The sequence below is a fragment of the Erinaceus europaeus genome, chromosome 17 (genome assembly GCF_950295315.1).
Source record: "Erinaceus europaeus chromosome 17, mEriEur2.1, whole genome shotgun sequence".
Lineage (NCBI taxonomy): Eukaryota > Metazoa > Chordata > Mammalia > Eulipotyphla > Erinaceidae > Erinaceus > Erinaceus europaeus.
The window spans coordinates 81249238-81269639 of NC_080178.1; the positions used below are offsets into that span (position 1 = coordinate 81249238).

The following is a 20402-nucleotide window of genomic DNA, read 5'->3' on the forward strand; positions in this document are numbered from 1 at the left end:
GCACCCAGGTCACTCCCGGCACCCAGGTCACTCCCGGCACCCAGCTCACTCTCCCGGCACCCGGCTCACTCCCGGCACCCAGGTCACTCCCGGCACCCGGCTCACTCCCGGCACCCAGGTCACTCCCGGCACCCAGGTCACTCCCGGCACCCGGGTCACTCCCGGCACCCAGGTCACTCCCGGCACCCAGGTCACTCCCGGCACCCAGCTCACTCTCCCGGCACCCGGCTCACTCCCGGCACCCAGGTCACTCCCGGCACCCGGCTCACTCCCGGCACCCAGGTCACTCCCGGCACCCAGGTCACTCCCAGGTCACTCCCGGCACCCAGCTCACTCCCGGCACCCAGGTCACTCCCGGCACCCAGGTCACTCCCGGCACCCAGGTCACTCCCGGCACCCAGGTCACTCTCCCGGCACCCGGCTCACTCCCGGCACCCGGCTCACTCCCGGCACCCAGGTCACTCTCCCGGCACCCGGCTCACTCTCCCGGCACCCGGCTCACTCCCGGCACCCAGGTCACTCCCGGCACCCAGGTCACTCCCGGCACCCAGCTCACTCCCGGCACCCAGCTCACTCCCGGCACCCAGCTCACTCTCCCGGCACCCGGCTCACTCCCGGCACCCAGGTCACTCCCGGCACCCAGGTCACTCCCGGCACCCGGCTCACTCCCGGCACCCAGGTCACTCCCGGCACCCAGCTCACTCCCGGCACCCAGGTCACTCCCGGCACCCAGGTCACTCCCGGCACCCGGCTCACTCCCGGCACCCGGGTCACTCCCGGCACCCGGGCACCCAGGTCACTCCCGGCACCCAGGTCACTCCCGGCACCCAGGTCACTCCCGGCACCCAGGTCACTCCCGGCACCCGGCTCACTCCCGGCACCCGGGTCACTCCCGGCACCCAGGTCACTCCCGGCACCCGGGTCACTCCCGGCACCCAGGTCACTCCCGGCACCCGGGTCACTCCCGGCACCCGGGTCACTCCCGGCACCCAGGTCACTCCCGGCACCCGGCTCACTCCCGGCACCCAGGTCACTCCCGGCACCCAGGTCACTCCCGGCACCCAGGTCACTCCCGGCACCCGGCTCACTCCCGGCACCCGGCTCACTCCCGGCACCCAGGTCACTCTCCCGGCACCCGGCTCACTCTCCCGGCACCCGGCTCACTCCCGGCACCCAGGTCACTCCCGGCACCCAGGTCACTCCCGGCACCCAGGTCACTCCCGGCACCCAGCTCACTCTCCCGGCACCCGGCTCACTCCCGGCACCCAGGTCACTCCCGGCACCCAGGTCACTCCCGGCACCCGGCTCACTCCCGGCACCCAGGTCACTCCCGGCACCCAGCTCACTCCCGGCACCCAGGTCACTCCCGGCACCCAGGTCACTCCCAGGTCACTCCCGGCACCCGGCTCACTCCCGGCACCCGGCTCACTCCCGGCACCCGGCTCATTCCCGGCACCCAGCTCACTCCCGGCACCCAGGTCACTCCCGGCACCCAGGTCACTCCCGGCACCCGGCTCACTCCCGGCACCCAGGTCACTCCCGGCACCCGGCTCACTCCCGGCACCCGGCTCACTCCCGGCACCCGGCTCACTCCCGGCACCCAGGTCACTCCCGGCACCCAGGTCACTCCCGGCACCCGGCTCACTCTCCCGGCACCCAGCTCACTCCCGGCACCCAGGTCACTCCCGGCACCCGGCTCACTCCCGGCACCCGGCTCACTCCCGGCACCCAGGTCACTCCCGGCACCCAGCTCACTCCCGGCACCCAGGTCACTCCCGGCACCCAGGTCACTCCCGGCACCCAGCTCACTCTCCCGGCACCCGGCTCACTCCCGGCACCCAGGTCACTCCCGGCACCCGGCTCACTCCCGGCACCCAGGTCACTCCCGGCACCCAGGTCACTCCCGGCACCCAGGTCACTCCCGGCACCCAGGTCACTCTCCCGGCACCCGGCTCACTCCCGGCACCCGGCTCACTCCCGGCACCCAGGTCACTCCCGGCACCCAGGTCACTCCCAGGTCACTCCCGGCACCCAGCTCACTCCCGGCACCCAGGTCACTCCCGGCACCCAGGTCACTCCCGGCACCCAGGTCACTCCCGGCACCCAGGTCACTCCCGGCACCCAGGTCACTCCCGGCACCCAGGTCGACTCTGCCGGCACCGAGTCGCAGCACCCATGTCGCCTCCCAGCAAATAATTCCCGAGGACGGGGCGTGCGGACCACAGCGGGGCCGAGGCAGCCCAGGCGCGGGGTCCCCGCACTCGCTGCACCCGCGAGCGGCGGGCGACGGACGGACCCCGCACCCCGCACCCCGCACGGCCGCCCCGCCCCGCCCCGCCCCGCCCCACGCGGCGCCCCGCCGGCCCCCGGCTCCCGGAAGCGCCCGGGAAGCCGCCGGCGCGCGAGCTTCGCCCCCTCCTGGGCGCAGGGCCGGCTGCGAGGGCGCCACAGGCCGCCGGCCGCCATGTGTCCGCCGCGCTCTGCGCTCCCCCGGGTCCGCGCGGCCGCGCCTGTCAGAGCCCGCGCCGCCGCCCGCCGCCCCCCGCCCCCCGCCTCCCGCCCGGCCCCGGCCCCGGCCGCCGCGTCTCACTTCATTGAGCTGCCGCTCGGCGGCCTCGCGCAGGGCAGGGTCCATGGTGCCCCGCAGGGCCTCGATGATGGTGTTGGGATCCATCGCGGCGCGGACGCGGTCGAACCCCGAGCTCGGGTGCTACTGGGCCACGAACAGCGCCGCTCGCCTCGCACATGGACCCGCCGCGCTCCGCAGCGGCAACCGGCGCGAAAGGAAAGAGGAGCCCCGAGGCCCGGATAGAGCCTCCTCGCCACAACGTGGAGGCGGGAGCTGCGGCGGCCACTTCCTGTCGGCGCGCGCGCGGGGCAGCCTGGGAGATGGAGTCCGCGCGGGCCGCCGCGAGCCGCAGCGCGGCCGGCCGAGGGCGGGGCTCTCACTCCGCAAAAAGGAGTTCTCGGCGGAAGGATCCCGGTTCGAGCCCCGGCTCCCCACCTGCAGGGGAGTCGCTGCACAGGCGGTGCGGCAGGTCTGCAGGTGTCTGTCTGTCTCTCCCCCTCTCTGTCTTCCCCTCCTCTCTCCACTTCTCTCTGTCCAGTCCAGTAACAACGACAGCAACAACAACAATAATAACTACAAGAACGATAAAACAACAAGGGCAACAAAAGGGAAAATAGATAAATATAATTTTTTTAAAAAAATAACAACAATAATAACTACAAGAACGATAAAACAACAAGGGCAACAAAAGGGAAAATAGATAAATATAATTTTTTAAAAAAATAACAACAATAATAACTACAAGAACGATAAAACAACAAGGGCAACAAAAGGCAAATAGATAAATATAAAAAAAATTTAAATAACGACAATAACTACAACGATAAAACAAGGGCCACAAAAAGGAAAATAAATTAATAAATTAAAAAAAATAATAAAGAAATAACCACAACAATGATAAAAGAACAAGGGCAACAAAAGGGAAAATAAATAAATATAAAAAATTTAAAAAATAACAACAATAATAACTACAACAACAATAAAACAACAAGGGCAACAAAAGGGAAAATAAATGAATATAAAAAAATTAAAGAGAAAAAAGAATTATCAAAAAATTTTACTATCTTTGCATATTGATTGGATATAGAACAGGCGAGAGGGTTGGGGAGAGATAGCATAAGGGTGATGAAAAAGACTTTCCAGATCCTTTTGTAGTTCATAAGTGTGATGATTGGGTTGTCATGCGACTGCGTGAGGTGTGCCACCCATAAACCTTGTTACGACGCAGGCACATTACCCGTCTGACATGAAAAAAAAAAAAAAGAAAAGAAAAAGACTTTCCAGTACCCAAGCAAATAAAAAAATATTTTTTAGAGAACAAACCACCACTCAGCTTGGGCGTACAGGTTTACATGTCCTGCATATGTCTAATAATTATTCTAGCTGGATTATTGTTTTAACTCACATAGGAAGGTTTCCTTTTACCATAAGGTAGGAAGGAGCTGTTACACTTTGCATAATCCTGTAATATGCAAAGTCAAGTTCAGCAGGCAGATTGAACAGAAATATCAGAATACACATGAGGGGGGTTTGGTGCCAACGCTCACAGAACTGTCCTGAGGTCAGATAATATTCCCCCAGAATGAAGTATATGGGTGTGTATTTCATAGCCTTCATTTTCTAGGAAAGTAATCAGACTGAGAACTCACCCAGAAACCTAAGTTTCATTTAATTTTTTAATTGATTTAATAATTATCATCAAGATTGTGGGATAAGAGGGGTACAGTTCCATAGAATTCCCACTACCGTGGTCCCCGAGGTGGTGCAGTGGTAAAGTTTTGGACTCTCAAGCATGAGGTCCCGAGTTGGATCCCTGGCAGCACATGTGCCAGAGTGATGTCTGGTTCTTCCTCTCTCCTCCTATCTTTCTCATAAATAAATAAACTCATTAAAAAAAAAAAAAATCCCACTACCAGGGGGTGGGGCGGTAGCGCAGTGGGTTAAGCACATGTGGCATAAAGCACAAGGACCGGCGTAAGGATCCCGGTTCGAGCCCCCCCCCCCCCCACCTGCAGGGGAGTCGCTTCCGAGGCGGTGAAGCAGGTCTGCAGGTGTCTGTCTTTCTCTCCCCCTCTCTGTCTTCCCCTCCTCTCTCCGTTTCTCTCTGTCCTATCCAACAATGAGGACGACACCAACAACAATAACCACAGCAAGGCTACAACAACAAGGGCAACAGTGGTCTGGAAAGTGGCGCAGTGGCTAAGGCTTTGGACTTCACTCTCAAGCATGAGGTCCTGAGTTCAGTCCTCGACAGCACATGTATCAGTGATGTCTGGCCCTTTCTCTCTCTCCTATCATTTCTCAGGAATAAGTAAATAAAACTTTTAAAAAATGTTTCTGCCTTTTAAGAAAAAAAAAAGGGGGCAACAAAGGGGGGGGGAAATGGCCTCCAGAGCAGTGGGTTCCTGGTGCAGGCACTGAGCCCCAGCAATAACCCGGGAGGCAAAAAAAAGAATTCGCACTACCAGAGTCCATATCCCAGCCCACATCCCAGCCCCTCCATTAGAATGCTCCCTTGTGGTCTGGGAGATGTGGTGCAGTGGCTAAAGCACTAGACTCTGAAGCATGAGGTCCTGAGTTCAACCCCCGGCAGCACATGAACTCGAGTGATGTCTGGTTCTTTCTTTTGCTCTCCTAGCTTTCTCATAAGTAAATAAAATCTTTAAAAAAAAAAAGAGAGAGAGAGTCTTCATCTCCCATCCTAATAAGTCCTGGGTGGCGGCCTCGTAGTTTCCCGGTGAGGCTGGGATGAACCGCACTGTGGGCCTGGGCAGCCGAGCTGGAGCCATGGCGAGCACAGTGGTAGCAGCTGGACTGACCATTGCAGCTGCAGGATGTGCAGGTTGCTATGTTTTGCAAGCCATGAAGCATGTGGAGCCTCAAGTAAAACAAGTTTTTCAAAGTCTACCGAAATCTGCCTTCAGTGGTGGCTATTACAGAGGTGGGTTTGAACCCTAAATGACAAAGCGGGAAGCAGCACTAATACTGGGTGTAAGCTCTACTGCCAACAAAGGGAAAATAAGAGATGCTCATCTTCGAATTATTATGCTTTTAAATCACCCAGATAGAGGAGGACCTCCTTATATAGCAAGCGAAATCAATGAAGCTAAAGATTCACTAGAAGATCAAGCTAAAAAATGAAGTACATGTGTGATGAAACTTAAATTCTTAATAGTTTATGCATATACATACCTTTTTTAAATAATAAAATGCCTCAATACTACAATTTTTAATGACTAAGCAAAAAATAAGTCCAGGTCTTGGCTTTTTTTTTTTTTTTTGGTCTAAATTTAAGGATTTTAAATCTAATCATTTGTAAATCAACATTTGGAGATGACTACTCAGTAATTATGGACGCATACATAGGGGAAGCAATGTTGTTCATTACTCACTGAATGATTTGCTACTTCAGCAAAGAGTGAACATGATAGTCTGCTCGCAGGGGACCACAAGCCTAATGGGAGATTGATACAGGTAATTAAAATGCAGTGTGACAAATACTGTGAAAAAAAAGAAGGAGAAGACTTCCTATTCTTTATCCCTCTGGGAGTATGGCCCCAGGGTCATTGTGGGGAGCAGAAAGTCTGGCTTCTGTCATTGCTTCCTCGCTGGACATGGGTGTTGGCAGGTGGACCCACACCCCCAGCCTGTCTCTGTCTTTCCCTAGTGGGGCAGGGCTCTGGGGAGGTGGGCTTCCAGGACACATTGGTGAGGTCATCTGCCCAGGGAAGCAGGTTGGCCTCATGGTAACATCTGAAATTTGGTGGCTGAAAAGCATTAAGATATAAAGTAGAACAAATTGTTTAATAATTAGGGCCCTAAAGATAAGAATAGAGCAGGTGGGATTTGGGGGGTCTCCATTTTGGAAAAAGCCAGGAAGTCTATTTTAGTTAGATTTCAAGGGACCCCTGACTTTACTGATTTTTGCCTGAGGCCAACAGTTAACATGTAGGTGGGCTAAAGGTATTTTATTGTAAAGAAAGTCAAAAAGGCAGAGGGAGAGTGAAAGAGATCTTAGCACTGAAACTTGCTTCAATGTCATGGTGGCCAGGCTTGAATCACACCACCCTATTTATTGAGTTATTTCGTCAGCCAAAAAAAACCTAGCTTTTAAATGCCAAACATTATTCTAGTCACTTACAATTTCAATACCATGGTTTAGGAGAGGAAGTATGAATCTCAAAGGTTGGTTGAACGCAACTCTATAGCTTCCTAGTTTCTATATGACAAAAAGACACAGATTTCTCTTCTGTAAAAGAACAACAGATGAAAGAAAAAAATTTTTAAAAAGAACAACAGAAATCTGTCACTAAATTGTTGTAAGGTCATACATATGAATCAATTAGCTCAAGTCCTGCAACAACCTGAAAACTAGGCAAATACTCTGCCTGAAAAATTATCATTGGGAACTGGGGAGATAGCATAGTGGTTATGCAAAAAGACTTTTTTAAAAATTTCTTTATTAGGGAATTAATGTTTTACATTCAACAGTAAATACAATAGTTTGTGCATGCATAACATTTCCCAGTTTTCCATACAACAATACAACCCCCACTAGGTCCTCTGTCATCCTTCTTGGACCTGTATTCTCCCCACCCACCCACCCACCCCAGAGTCTTTTACTTTGGTGCAATAAGTCAGCAAAAAGATATTCATGCCTCCTTCGAGCCCCCGGATCCCCACCTGCAGGAAAGTCATTTCACAGGCGGTGAAGCAGGTCTGCAGGTGTCTGTCTTTCTCTCCCCCTCTCTGTCTTCCCCTCCTCTCTCCATTTCTCTCTGTCCTATCCAACAATGATGACATCAATAACAACAATAATAACTACAACAACAATAAAAAAACAAGGGCAACAAAAGGGAAAATAAATAAATATTTAAAAACTATTAAATAAAAATAAAAATTATTAAAAAAAAAAAGACTTTCATGCCTCAGGCTCTAAGGTCCTAGGTTCAAACCCCAGCACCACCATAAACCAGAGCTGTGCAGAGTTCTGGTCTCTTTCTTCATCTCTCTGTATCTTTTTCTCTTCATCTTTCTCATTAAAATTAATAAAATATTATTTATTTTTTATATATTTATTTTCCCTTTTATTGCTCTTGTTGTGTTTTTATTGTTGTTGTAGTTATTTCTTTCTTTCTTTTTTTTTTCTTATTTTTTAACCAGAGCATCATTCAGCTCTGGTTTATGTTGCTGCGGGGGGGTTGAACCTGGGACTTTGGAGCCTCAGGCATGAAAGTCTGTTTGCATAACCATTATGCTATCTACTCTCCACCCTGTTGTTGTAGTTATATTGTGTTTTTTTTTTTCTCCTCCAGGGTTGTTGCTGGGCTCGGTGCCTGCACCATGAATCCACCGCTCCTGGAGATCATTTTTTTCCCTCTTTTTGTTGCCCTAGTTGTTGCAGCCTCGTTGCGGTTATTATTGCCATTGTTGACGTTGCTTTGTTGTTGGATAGAACAGAGAGAAATGGAGAGAGGAAGGGAAGACAGAGAGAGAGGGGGAGAGAAAGACAGACACCTGCAGACCTGCTTCACCGCCTGTGAAGCGACTCCCCTGCAGGTGGGGAGCCGGGGCTCGAACCGGGATCCTTATGATGGTCCTTGTGCTTTGTGCCACCTGCGCTTAACCCACTGTGCTACCGCCCGACTCCCTAATAAAATATTTTTAAAAGAAAATCATCATTTGTTGTATTGTCTTTTACTTCCTGTAAATCTGTATTAGGTAATAGAATCTTGGGTGGGGACAGACAGTATACTGGTCGTGCAAAGAGATTCTCGGGGGACAGTTGGTGGCGCACCTGGTTCAGTGCACATGTTACAACATGCCAGGACCCAGGTTGCAGTCCCGGGTCCCCACCTGCAGGGGGAAAGCTTCACGAGTCAAGAAGCAGTGCTGCAGGTGTCTCTTTGTCTCTCTTCCTCTCTATCCCCCCTTCTCTCTTGATTGATTTCTGGCTGTCTATCCAATAAAGAAAGAAAACCAAAAAAATTTAAAAAAAAAAAAAAAAAAAAAAGAGATTCTCACGCTTGAGGCTCCAAAGTCCCAGGTTCAATCCCCCGCACCGCCATGAACCAGAGCTGATCAGTACTCTGATAAAAAATAAACAAAAATAATCGTAGGGTCAGGTAGTGGCACACCTGGTTAAGTGCACGTTATAGTGCTCAAGGAGTCAGGTTCAAGCCTCTTCAGGGGAAAAGCTTCACAAGCAGTGAAGTTCTGTGGATGTCTCTCATGGTCCCTCTCTATCTACTCTTTCATGTTTTTCTTTTCTTTTCTTTTTTTTTTTTTTGCCTCCAGAGTCATTGCTAGGGCTCGGTGCCTGCACCAGGAATCCACTGCTCCTGGAGGCCATCTTTCTCATTTTGTTACCCTTGGTGTTGCCCTTGTTGTAGTTATTACTATTGTTGTCATAGCTGGTTTTTTTGTTTGTTTGTTTGTTTTTGGGATAGGACAGAGAGAAATGGAGAGAGGAGGGGAAGACAGAGAGGAGGAGAGAAAGATAGACACCTGCAGACCTGCTTCACCGCCTGTGAAGCGACTCCCCTGCAGGTGGGGAGCCGGGGGCTCGAGCCGGGATCCTTACACAGGCTCTTGCGCTTTGCGCCACATGCGCTTAACCCGCTGCGCCACCGCCCGGCTCCCTTCCCTCGTTTCCTTTCTGTCTCTATTCCCCTGCATGTGGGACCAGGAGGCTCAAACCCAGGTCCTTGCTCATGGTAATATGTGCACTTAACTAGGCGTGCCACACATACCCCCAGAGTCTTTCACCTTCTGCTTAGAGGAAAGGAAGCAGTCGCCTGGTGCAGTGAAGTTCCCACAGGCACTGAACCACAGTCATAATCTGGTGGCGAAACTAACAACAACAGTCAGAGACAAATACCGTGGAAAGACTGAGTCACTGACAGTACAGCAGATTTGAATGCCTGACTCTCCCCAGGCCTCAGGCTTAAATACCTGGCCTGGGGCTGGGGAGATAGAGTAGTGGTTATGAAAAAAAGATTTTCATGCCTGAAGCCCCAGAGGGTCAATCCTCAGTACCACTATAAACCAGAGCTGATTAGTGCTCAGGTAATAAATAAATAAATATAAATAAAATCCCTGGCCCCCACTATAAGCCAGACCTGAGCAGGGCTCTGGTAAAATTATCTAAATAGATAAGTCCTACAATCTGTTTATCACCATATGATCTCTTATAAGTAGGGCCTAATGAACAGGGCAGGAGGGAGAAAAGAAAGTGAAATGTAGGGAGCTGGACGGTGGCGCAGCGGGTTAAGCACACAATGCGCAAAGCACAAGGACCGGCAAGGATCCTGGTTTGAGCCCCCGGCTCCCCACCTGCAGGGGAGTCTCTTCACAAGCGGTGAAGCAGGTCTGCAGGTGTCTGTCTTTCTCTCCCCCTCTCTGTCTTCCCCTCCTCTCTCCTTTTCTTTCTGTCCTATATAACAACGACAACATCAATAGCAATAATAACGACAACAACAACGAAAAAAAAGGACAACAAAGGAAAAAATAAGTACATAAAAAAATTTTTTTTAAAAAGAAAGAAAGTGAAATGTGAACTGGGCGTGATGTACAGTAGCAAAACAGGGAACTCTGGGGAAGGGGTGGGGAGGGACCAGTGGAAGAGAGCTGAGGGCCTGATGCCTGATGAAGTTGAACTCATGGGACAGTGACTGCTTGGTGAGCATTAACACCCTCAGTAAAAGGAAAGAGGGCTGGAGGTGGCGCACCTAGTTGAGCGCACATGTTCCAGTGCACAAGGACCCAGGGAAACAGCTAACAATCACGTGAGACCATGACTATGGATCTTTAGAAAGTAAGCTGGCCGGGCAGTAGCGCACGGGGTGAAGCGCACGTGGTGGGAAGCTAAGGACCAGAGCAAGGATCCCAGGTCCAGCCTCCGTCTCCGCACCTGCAGGTGGGGATCCCCTCACAAGTGGTGCAGCAGGTCTGCAGGTGTGTGTCTTCCCCTCCCCGCTCGCTCCACCTTCCCCTCCTCTCAATTTCTCTCTGCCCTATCCAAGAACAACAGCAAAACAATAACAAGGGCAACAAAAATGGGGAAAATGGCCTCCAGGAGCAGTAGATTTGTAACATGTGGTTCAACCAGGTGTACCACCACCACCCAGCCCCCTAGGAGCAGTGGATTTGTAACGCAGGCACTGAGCCCCAGCAATAACCCTGGAGGCAAAAAAAAAAAAAAAGCACGTGGCCTGAAACACAAGGATCATCTTAAGGATCCCAGTTCGAGCCCCCAGCTCCCCACTTGCGTGGGAGAGGGGTCTATTCATAAGCGATGAAGCAGGTCTGCAGGTGTCTATCTTTCCTTCCCCTCTTTGTCTTCCCCTCCCTCTCTGGATTTCTCTTTCCTACCCAACAACAATGACATCAATAACAACAACAATATGAACCACAACAATTATAAAACAACAAGGGCAACAAAAGGGGGTTAAATAGCCTCCAGGAGCAGTGGATTCATGGTACAGGCAACGAGCCTCAGCAGTACCCCTGGAGGCAAAAGAAAGAAACAAAGAAAGAAAGACAGAAAGAAGAAAGAAAGAAAGAAAGAAAGAAAGAGAAGAAAAAGGAAAAGAAAAAGAAAAAGAAAAAAATTAAAATGAGCTGCTTGGGGCCCTTTGAACACATGTCCAGTCGCAGTCCTTGTTCTCAGCCCCTGGGTGGGATTCCCCAGGCGGCACCCAGCCTCTCTGCAGCCTGGCTCTGGGTCGCAGGGCCCTCCTCCCTGCCCAGCCTGGCTGTGCCAGCTCAGCTTTTCTTTTTTTTTTTTTTTCCTCCAGGGTTATTGCTGGGCTCGGTGCCTGCACCATGAATCCACCGCTCCGGAAGGCCATTTTTCCCCCTTTTTGTTGCCCTAGTTGTTGCAGCCTCATTGCAGTTACCATTTCCATTGTTGACATTGCTTTGTTGTTGGATAGGACAGAGAGAAATGGAGAGAGGAGGGGAAGACAGACAGAGAGGGGGAGAGAAAGATAGACACCTGCAGACCTGCTTCACCGCCTGTGAAGCGACTCCCCTGCAGGTGGGGAGCCAGGGGCTCGAACGTCCCTGCGCTTTGCGCAACATGCGCTTAACCCACTGCGCCACCGCCCGACTCCCCCAGCTCAGCTTTTCTGACCCCGCTGCTCCAAGGCCAGGCTCAGGGCAGTGCGGTCCAGCCCCTTGACTCCGCTGGAGCTGCCCTCCTGCAAGACCTGGACAGGGCTGACAGCTTGTTCCCGGGTCGCTGCTTGTCCCTGCTCACCCTCACCTGAGGGGCAGAGGCTCCAGCAGAGGAAACTGGTCCTAACCCTGCAGTGCAGAGAGACGGCCACTTCTCCCCTGGCTGTTGGGATCTCTAGCAATAGGTGGTGGTGGGGGGTGGCCTCAGTGCTGCCATTTGCCTGGTGTGTTATTCCCTTCGAGTTAGTTAGGCCATCTGGCCACATCTTACATTACACAGGAGCCCAATAGTGGAGATTCTGACCTGGTGGCATTGGCATAGCCTAGAAACTAGTAGCAGCACCTAGTAGCCAGCAACTCTATCTGTGATTACTTCTCTAAAGTTTTTTTTTTTTTTTTTTTACTGTCTTTATTTGATAGAGACAGCCAGAAATCGAGAAGGGGAGATACAGAGGGAGAGAGACGGAGATACCTGCACCCCTGCTTCACCACTTGCAAAGCTTTCCCCCTGCAGGTGGGGACTGGGGCCTTGAACCTGGGGCTTTGAGCCTTGTATCATGTGTGCTCAACCAGGTGCCCCACCACCCGGCCCCTGTGATTACTTTTCTGATGTGGTTCGTCCCACTGTAACCATCTTGGGTTTCCTAAGCTTTCGTTCCAAGATCACTGTGGTGACTTCCTAAGCTGGTTTCGCCACATTCCTGTGCAACCCTCACACACTGACCCGGCACATTTTTGCCACCCAAGATGTTCTTCAAACCCTGATGCAAGAATGCTCAACAACTCTGTTGTCTTTGGCCAGAGTCCTTCCCCTTGTGTCCAAAACACACCAGCCTCTCTGGCTCCTCCAGACCCCCACCCCTCCCACAAATATATAAGTGCTCTTCATCCTGCATAAAGGGATATAAACAGGTCCTTAGGACAGAGGGGAGACAGCATAATGGTTATGCAAACAGACTCTCAAGCCTGAGGCTCCAAAGTCCCGGGTTCAATCTCCTGCACCACCATAAGCCAGAGCTGAACAGTGCTCTGGTTAAAAAATAAATAAATAAATAAATAAGGGCGGGGGTAGATAGCATGGTTATGCAAACAGACTTGCAAGCCTGAGGCTCCATCAAGTCCCAGGTTCAATCCCCGGCAACACCATAAGCCAGAGCTGAGCAGTGCTCTGGTTAAAAAAAAAAAAAAAAGTAAAATAAATAAATAAATAAACAAATAGATTATTAAAAAAAAAAAATAGGTCCTTGTCCTCCAGGAGCCAGGAGTAAGGATAAGCTCATAAGCATTTGATTACACCCTATGATAAGTGCTCTTCTTCTTCTAGCGTTTGCCCTTCTTCCGTAGCCAGTCAACAGCGTCAGGTTGAGCCTGATGTCAAGTTTCGAGACCTCCTTTGAATCTGGAGAGGTGGCAGTCGTTGACTATATGGGTCATAGTCTGTCTGGAGCCGCAGGGGCAGTTCGGGTCGTCTCTGGCTCCCCAGCGATGGAACATAGCGGCGCACCGGCCATGGCCTGTTCCATAGCGATTGAGGAGGGCCTGATCATAACGTGCTAGGTCAAAGCCGGGTTGACGCTCGCAGGGGTATGTGATGAGGAGTTTGTTCTTTACCTCAGCTGACTGCCAACTCTGTTTCCAAGAGTCTGGAACAGAGAAGTTCAGTGTAGGCGTAGGGGACCAGATTGGGTGACGAGACGTCAAGCGTTGGACAGGGTGGGCGGAGATATCCGCGTATATTGGCAGGTCCGGTTGAGTGTAGACGTGGGAAATGAACTTAGATGATGCCACATCCCGACGAATATCTGGCGGGGCGATGTTGCTAAGAACTGGCAGCCATGGAACTGGGGTGGAACGGATGGTTCCAGAAATGATCCTCATGGAGGAATATAATTTGGAGTCGACCAAGTGGACATGGGGGCTACGGAACCATCCTGGGGCACAGTATTCTGCAGTGGAATAGCAGAATGCCAGAGATGATGATCGTAGTGTGGAAGCGCTCGCGCCCCATGAGGAGCTGGCCAGTCTTGCAATGATGTGATTCCTCGCGCCCACCTTTGCTGCAGTTTTTATGAGATGTTCGTGAAATGACAGGGTGCGATCGAGAGTAACGCCAAGATAGACTGGCTGGGCTTCATGCCGGATTCTCGTATCGCCAAGCTGCACATTAAGCTCACACGAGGCCAAGGCATGGTGTAGATGGAAAACAGATGATACCGTTTTTGCAGTGCTCTGATGTCAGTGAACAGGAGAAGGAGCAACCAAGTGAAGAGAGTCCAGAAGAGAAGGAGTGCGGCTGGGGGGAACCGCAGTGTGCAGCCACTGGCTGGGGTGTGTTCTCCACTGTCGCTACTAGAAACACCTAGCACCTTCCCTTGATTTTCGGGAGCCCAGAAGTACTCTGGAAAATTTTTTTATTCCCTTTTGTTGCTCTTGTTTTTTTATTGTTATAGTTAGTATTGTTGTTATTGCTGTCGTTGTTGTTAGATAGGACAGAGAAATGGAGAGAGGAGGGGAAGACAGAGAGGGGGAGAGAGAGACAGACACCTGCAGACCTGCTTCACCGCCTGTGAAGCGACTCCCCTGCAGGTGGGAAGCCGGGGCTCGAACCGGGATTCTTATGCCGGTCCTTGTGCTTTGCGCCATGTGTGCTTAACTGCTGTGCTACTGCCCAACTCCCGTACTCTGGAAATTTAAAAATGAATTCAGTGGCCCTGGAGGTGGTGCAGTGGGTAAAGCATTAGACTTTCAAGCATGAGGTCCTGAGTTTAATCCCTGGCAGCACAGGTACCAGAGTGACGTCTGGTGCTTTGTCTCCTATGTTTCTCATTAATAAATGAATAACATTTTTAAATAAATAAATAATAAAAACGAATTTACAAGAGCTGGAGGGGCCAGGCAGTGGTTCACACATTACAGTGTGCAAGGACCCAGGTTTAAGCCCCCGGTCCCCACCTGCAGGGGAAAAGCTTCATGAGTGGTGAAGCAGGGCTGCAGGTGTCTCCCTGTCTCTCTCTCATTCTCTATCTTCCCCTTCCCTCTCGATTTCTCTCAGTCTCTATTCAATAATAAATAAATAAATTTAAAAGGGCTGGTGAAATAGCTCAAATTGTGCTGCCTTGCCATGTGTGCCACCCAGGTTGGAGTCCAGTCCCCACAGCATTGAAGGAAGCTTTGATGCTGTGGTGTCTTTCACTCTGCCAATTTCTCTTCTCTACATCAATAAAAAAAAAAAAAAAAATGGGGATTCAGCATTTCTCTCTGTCCTATCCAACCATGACATGAACAACAATAATAACTACAACAACAAGGGCAACAAAAAGGAAATAAATAAATATTTAAAACAAACAAACGGGCGGTAGCGCAGTGGGTTAAGCGCATGGACCGCCGTAAGGATCCCAGTTCAAGCCTCCCGGCTCCCCACCTGCAGGGGAGTCACTTCACAGGCGGTGAAGCAGGTCTGCAGGTGTCTGTCTTTCTCTCCCCCTCTCTGTCTTCCCCTCCTCTCTCCATTTCTCTCTATCTTATCTAGCAAGGATGACATCAATAACAACAATAACAACTACAACAACAATGAAAAACAACAAGGGCAACAAAAGGGAAAATAAATAAATATAAAAAAATAAAAAACAAGCAAACAAACAAAAAATACATAAATCCTTGTTTAAAAAAAGAGTTCAGTTGGTGTACTGCACCAAAGTAAAAGACTCTGGGGTGGGTGGAGGGGAGAGTACAGGTCCAAGAAGGATGACAGGGGACCTAGTGGGGGTTGTATTGTTATGTGGAAAACTGAGAAATTTTATGCATGTATTGTATTTAACTATTGCATTTACTGTTGAATGTAAAGTATTAATCCTCCAATAAAGAAATAAAAAAATAAAAAAATAGGGAGTCGGGCGGTAGTGCAGTGGGTTAAGCGCATGTGACGCAAAGCTCAAAGAAAGGCATGAGGATCCCGGTTCAAGCCCCGGCTCCCCACCTACAAGGGAGTCGCTTCACAGGTGGTGAAGCGGCTCTGCAGGTGTCTGTCTTTCTCTCCCCTCTCTGTCTTCCCCTCCTCTCTCCATGTCTCTCTGTTCTGTCCAACAACGACGACATCAATAACAACAACAATAATAACTACAATAATAATAAAAATAAGGGCAACAAAAAGGAAATAAATAAATAAATATTTAAAAAATAAATAAATAAAATAAAATAAAAATAAAGAGTTCAATACTATATCCACTGAATCACCTCCCAGGCCACTTGAATATTTTTTTTCAACTTGGTGTATTTCTCTCTCTCTCTCTGCCTCCAGGGTTATCTTATGGGCTCAGTGCTGGCACTACAAATCCACCACTCCCAGAGGACATTTTTTCCATTTTATTGGATAAGACAGGGAGAAATTGAGAGGGTAAGAGGAGATAGAGAGGGAGAGAGAAAGATAGACACCAGCAAACTTGCTTCACCACTTGTGAAGTGCCCCCCCCATGCAGGTGGGGAGCAGGGGCTTGAACCCAGATCCTTGTGCAGATCCTTGTGCTTAGTACTATGTGCACTGTTAAGCCACTGCCTGGCTCCTTCAACTTGGTGCCTTTCTTTCTTTCAAGATTTTATTTATTTATTAATGATAAATATAGCAAGAGGAGAGAGAAAGAACCAGACATCATTCTGGTACATGTTGCCAGACACTGAACTTAGGACCTCAATGCACCACCTCCCACACCACACTCTTTATTTCTTTTGTAATTTAATTTTTTAGATTTATTTTGTAATTTTTATTTATTTTTTCCCTTTTGTTGCCCTTGTTGTTTTATTGTTGTAGTTATTATTGTTGTCATTGTTGGATAGAACAGAGAGAAATGGAGAGAGGAGGGGAAGAGAAAGACAGACACCTGCAGACCTGCTTCACTGCCTGTGAAGTGACCCCCCTGCAGGTGGGGAGCCGAGGCCTCGAACCAGGACCATTATGCTGGTCCTTGTGCTTTGTGCCACGTGTGCTTAACCCGTTGTGGTACCGCCCAATTCCCTGTAATTTAATTTTTTTATTCACCAGGGTTATAGCTGAAGCTTGGTGATTACATGACAAATCCACCACTCCCAGGGCTCCTTTCTCTCTCCCTCTTCCTTCGTTCCTTTCTCTCTCTGTCTTCCTTTCTCTCTCTCTTTGACATGATAGAGAGAAACTGATAGGGGAGGAGTCTAGAGGGAGAGAAAAAGAGAGACACCTGCAGCACTTGCTGCACTGTGAAACGTCCCCCTGCCGGTGGGTGGGGACCAAAGACGTGAACTCAGTCTTGTACATGAGAATGTGGGTGCTCAGCTGCCCCCCTTACATCTTTCTTTTATTATTTCTTTCATGAGAGAAAGAGAGATACAGAGAAGATACAGAAAGACTGCTAAACTCTGATTTATGTCATGTGGGGATTTACCTGGGACTTTAGAGCCTCAGGAATGAGCCTTTCTCCTCACCATCACACTGCCTCCCAACGCAACTTGGTACGTTGCAGCTTTGGTGTATTTCCTCTCAGGAGACTTACTCAGCTGGTAAAATAGAAGGAAATACTATTTATTTATTTACTTATACATACTAGTCAGTGTTTCTTGCCATCTGTATTCATTTCTTTTTTTTTTTTTCCTTTCTTTTTTTTCAGAGCAGGCATCTGTATCAGTTTCAATAAAAATCCAGCTCATGCTGATTCCCACAATAAAAGCAGGTATGTTGGTAATATACCAGGGACTCCTTTGGCCAGTTGCTGGCATCAGGGTAAATGCAAATCGTGACAGATTAACCTCTGCCTTTCAGCTTTGCTTTCCTCTAAGCTGACTTCATTCCCAAGCAGGCTCTCCCTATGAGGTGACAAAGATGTAAGAACACTTCTAGGCTACATTTGAGCATCTTTTCACCCCAACAAAAAAAATGCCTTTTTTTTCCTGATTGTTTTAATTAACATTCCCAGATAAGAGCTCATAACTCACCAGGTAGGATGCATGACTTGGCTTTGAACCCCAACACCACATGGGAATGTCACACTAGAGGAAGCCCTGATACTCTGCTATCTCTCCCTCTCTTTCTGAAGATGAAAGGAAGGAAGAAAGGAAGAAAGAAAGTAAATCTTACATGAATGAGGCCTGACACAGCAAAAAATAATTAGTAAATTCTCAAGTCAGACTGTCCTAAGTCCAGCATGGGTCATATAATTGCTGTATCCAAGAGGTATTGTGCTGCTCTGATTGACCAGGGTTAAAGCTAGAGTTTGACAGAACTGGGACTAAATATATATAAATAATGTACAATATATATAATAAATATATATAATATATATTACATATATAATATATAATAAATATATAAATAATATATAACATTGTATATAAAATATATAAATAATATATAATAAAATATACAATATATTATAAATATATATAAACAATATATATAACATATATAAAGTCATATATATATATATATATATATAAAGATCTTATTTATTTATTAATGAGAAAGATAGGAGGAGAGAGAAAAAAAACCAGACATCACTCTGGTGCATGTGCTGCTGGGGATTGAACTCAGGACCTCATGCTTGAGAGTCCAATTCTTTATCAACTGTGCCACCTCCCGGACCACAGGAGAAGTTATATTATCAGACCAGAAAGGATACGGGGAAGGCAAAATGAATCGTCACTGTGCACACCACGTCCACTGAACGGGCTTCTGAGCAACAGACTGACCTGCGTCGACCACACCTGAGCAGACATTGCAGGTGACTGTCCTCAAGGGGCTCACTGCTCTGGACTTTGTTTTGTCTGGGTTGGTCCCAAGGTTCACACTGTTCTTTAGAGTAATAAAGCAGTCCACTCACAGGAAATGGCTCATGCTTGACTCAAGTCATGCAGTGATCCAGTGCCAACTGAGAGGAAGGGAAGCAGGGCTCTCCCGCCACAGAGCACAGTGCCCGCTGCAGTAGCACCTCCCCTGGGGAACACACTGTGACAAGCTGCAAGTAGTAGCGTGAGGTAGCAGTCGGTGTTGTCCATGAGACAGAAAATAACACTGCCTGTTAGTGGGAAACAGAGCTCTTAGCCAGGGTGAGAGATAGCTCAGTGAGCAGGGCTTGTGCTGTGTGTTTGAGCCACAGAACCATGCAGAAGGCGCTTTAATATAGAATGGGGCACTGATGCAGAGGTGTTTCTCTTCTCTCTCTCTGTTTTGCTTTTTTTCAATTTTGCTTATTTATTTTCCCTTTTGTCGCCCTTGTTTTCTTTTTATTGTTGTTGTAGTTATTATTATTGTTATTGATGTTGTCATTGTTAGGACAGAGAGAAATGGAGAGAGGAGGGGAAGACAGGAAGGGGGAGAGAAAGACAGACACCTGCAGACCTTCTTCACCACCTGTGAAGTGACTCCCCTGCAGGTGGGGAGCTGTGGGGTCGAACTGGGAACCTTACGCCGGTCCTTGCGGTTTGCGCCACGTGCGCTGAACCTGCTGCTCTACTGCCCGATTCCCTTCTTTTTAATTTTTTTAAAAAAGATTTTATTTATTTATTCATGAAGATAGAAAGAGAGAGAGAAAGAGCCAGACATCACTTCTGTACATGTGCTACTGGGGATTGAACTCTGGACCTCATGCTTGAGAATCCAATGCCCTATCCACTGCGCCACCTCCCGGACACTCTCTATGCTTTTCTATCTGAATGAAAAATCAGGTAAAAAAAAAAAAGAAAAACCAGGTCAAAGCAATGATATTACGCACACTCTGGGTTATGCCAAATCCAAACACACACAGAAGGGGGAGTGCGTATTAAAGCAGAATCCATAGACAGGAAATACTCGGGATTTTAGATAAACAATTAAGTCTGGAGAGCACCCTAACTACTACAGTAAAGTCCAGGACATTACAGTTCAAGTAGTGGGGCAACAAAATGAGAAAATTGGCCTCCAGGAGCAGTGGATTCACAGTGCAGGCACTGAGCCCCAGAGATAACCCTGGAGGCAAAAAAAAAAAGTAAATAAAAATGTCTTTTAAAAGAAATTAAATATGCATGTACAAACTATTGTATTTACTGTTGAATGTAAAACATTAATTCCCCAATAAAGAAATTAAAAAAAAAGAAATAAAAAAAACACTACCATTTTACTCACTATATTTTGGTATATTTCTTTTCTTTTTCAATGAAGTGTTGTGGAATTAACTCAGGACCTACCATATGCAAGATAGCACTGAATAGACTCCCTTGCTCACTTTTTTTTTTTCAGGTAGGCAAAGAAATATAAAGGCAGAAAGAGAATGAAATGAACCACAACACCCTTCCATGTGGTAGGGACCAGGCTCGAATGTTGGTCATGCACACAGCAAAACATTGTACTGTGCGAGTGAGCCTGAGACTCCGCTCTCAATTTTGTTTTTTCACTGGAGAAAGAAAAGAAAAGAGCGAGGGCTGTGGGCATAGCATAATTATCACGCAAAAAGGAAAAGAGCGAGGGCTGTGGGCATAGCATAATTATCACGCAAAAAGGAAAAGAGCGAGGGCTGTGGGCATAGCATAATTATCACGCAAAAAGGAAAAGAGCGAGGGCTGTGGGCATAGCATAATTATCACGCAAAAAGGAAAAGAGCGAGGGCTGTGGGCATAGCATAATTATCACGCAAAAAGACTTTCATGCCTGATGCTC

At 48.8% G+C, this 20402-nt stretch overlaps 1 protein-coding gene, 1 long non-coding RNA gene, 1 other non-coding gene and 1 pseudogene across 3 annotated transcripts in view; 3 read left to right on the forward strand and 1 right to left on the reverse strand.

Moving 5' to 3' along the window:
- IPO7 (importin 7) overlaps window positions 1–2818 on the reverse strand; it is a 50982-nt gene extending 48164 nt beyond the window's left edge. Inside the window, exon 1 of the mRNA XM_007531199.3 lies at window positions 2591–2818. Within this exon, the coding sequence (XP_007531261.1) occupies window positions 2591–2674 (84 nt within the window). The 5' untranslated portion in view covers window positions 2675–2818. The remainder of the gene's footprint in view (window positions 1–2590) is intronic.
- Window positions 1–20402, forward strand: part of LOC132533931 (uncharacterized) — a 94617-nt gene that overhangs the window by 46509 nt on the left and 27706 nt on the right. The window lies entirely within an intron of this gene.
- LOC132534221 (small nucleolar RNA U13) lies at window positions 3713–3816 on the forward strand. The gene has a single exon (XR_009545890.1). It is a non-coding gene; the product is annotated as a small nucleolar RNA U13 (small nucleolar RNA).
- On the forward strand, window positions 5350–5820 carry LOC103120735 (mitochondrial import inner membrane translocase subunit TIM14-like; annotated as a pseudogene).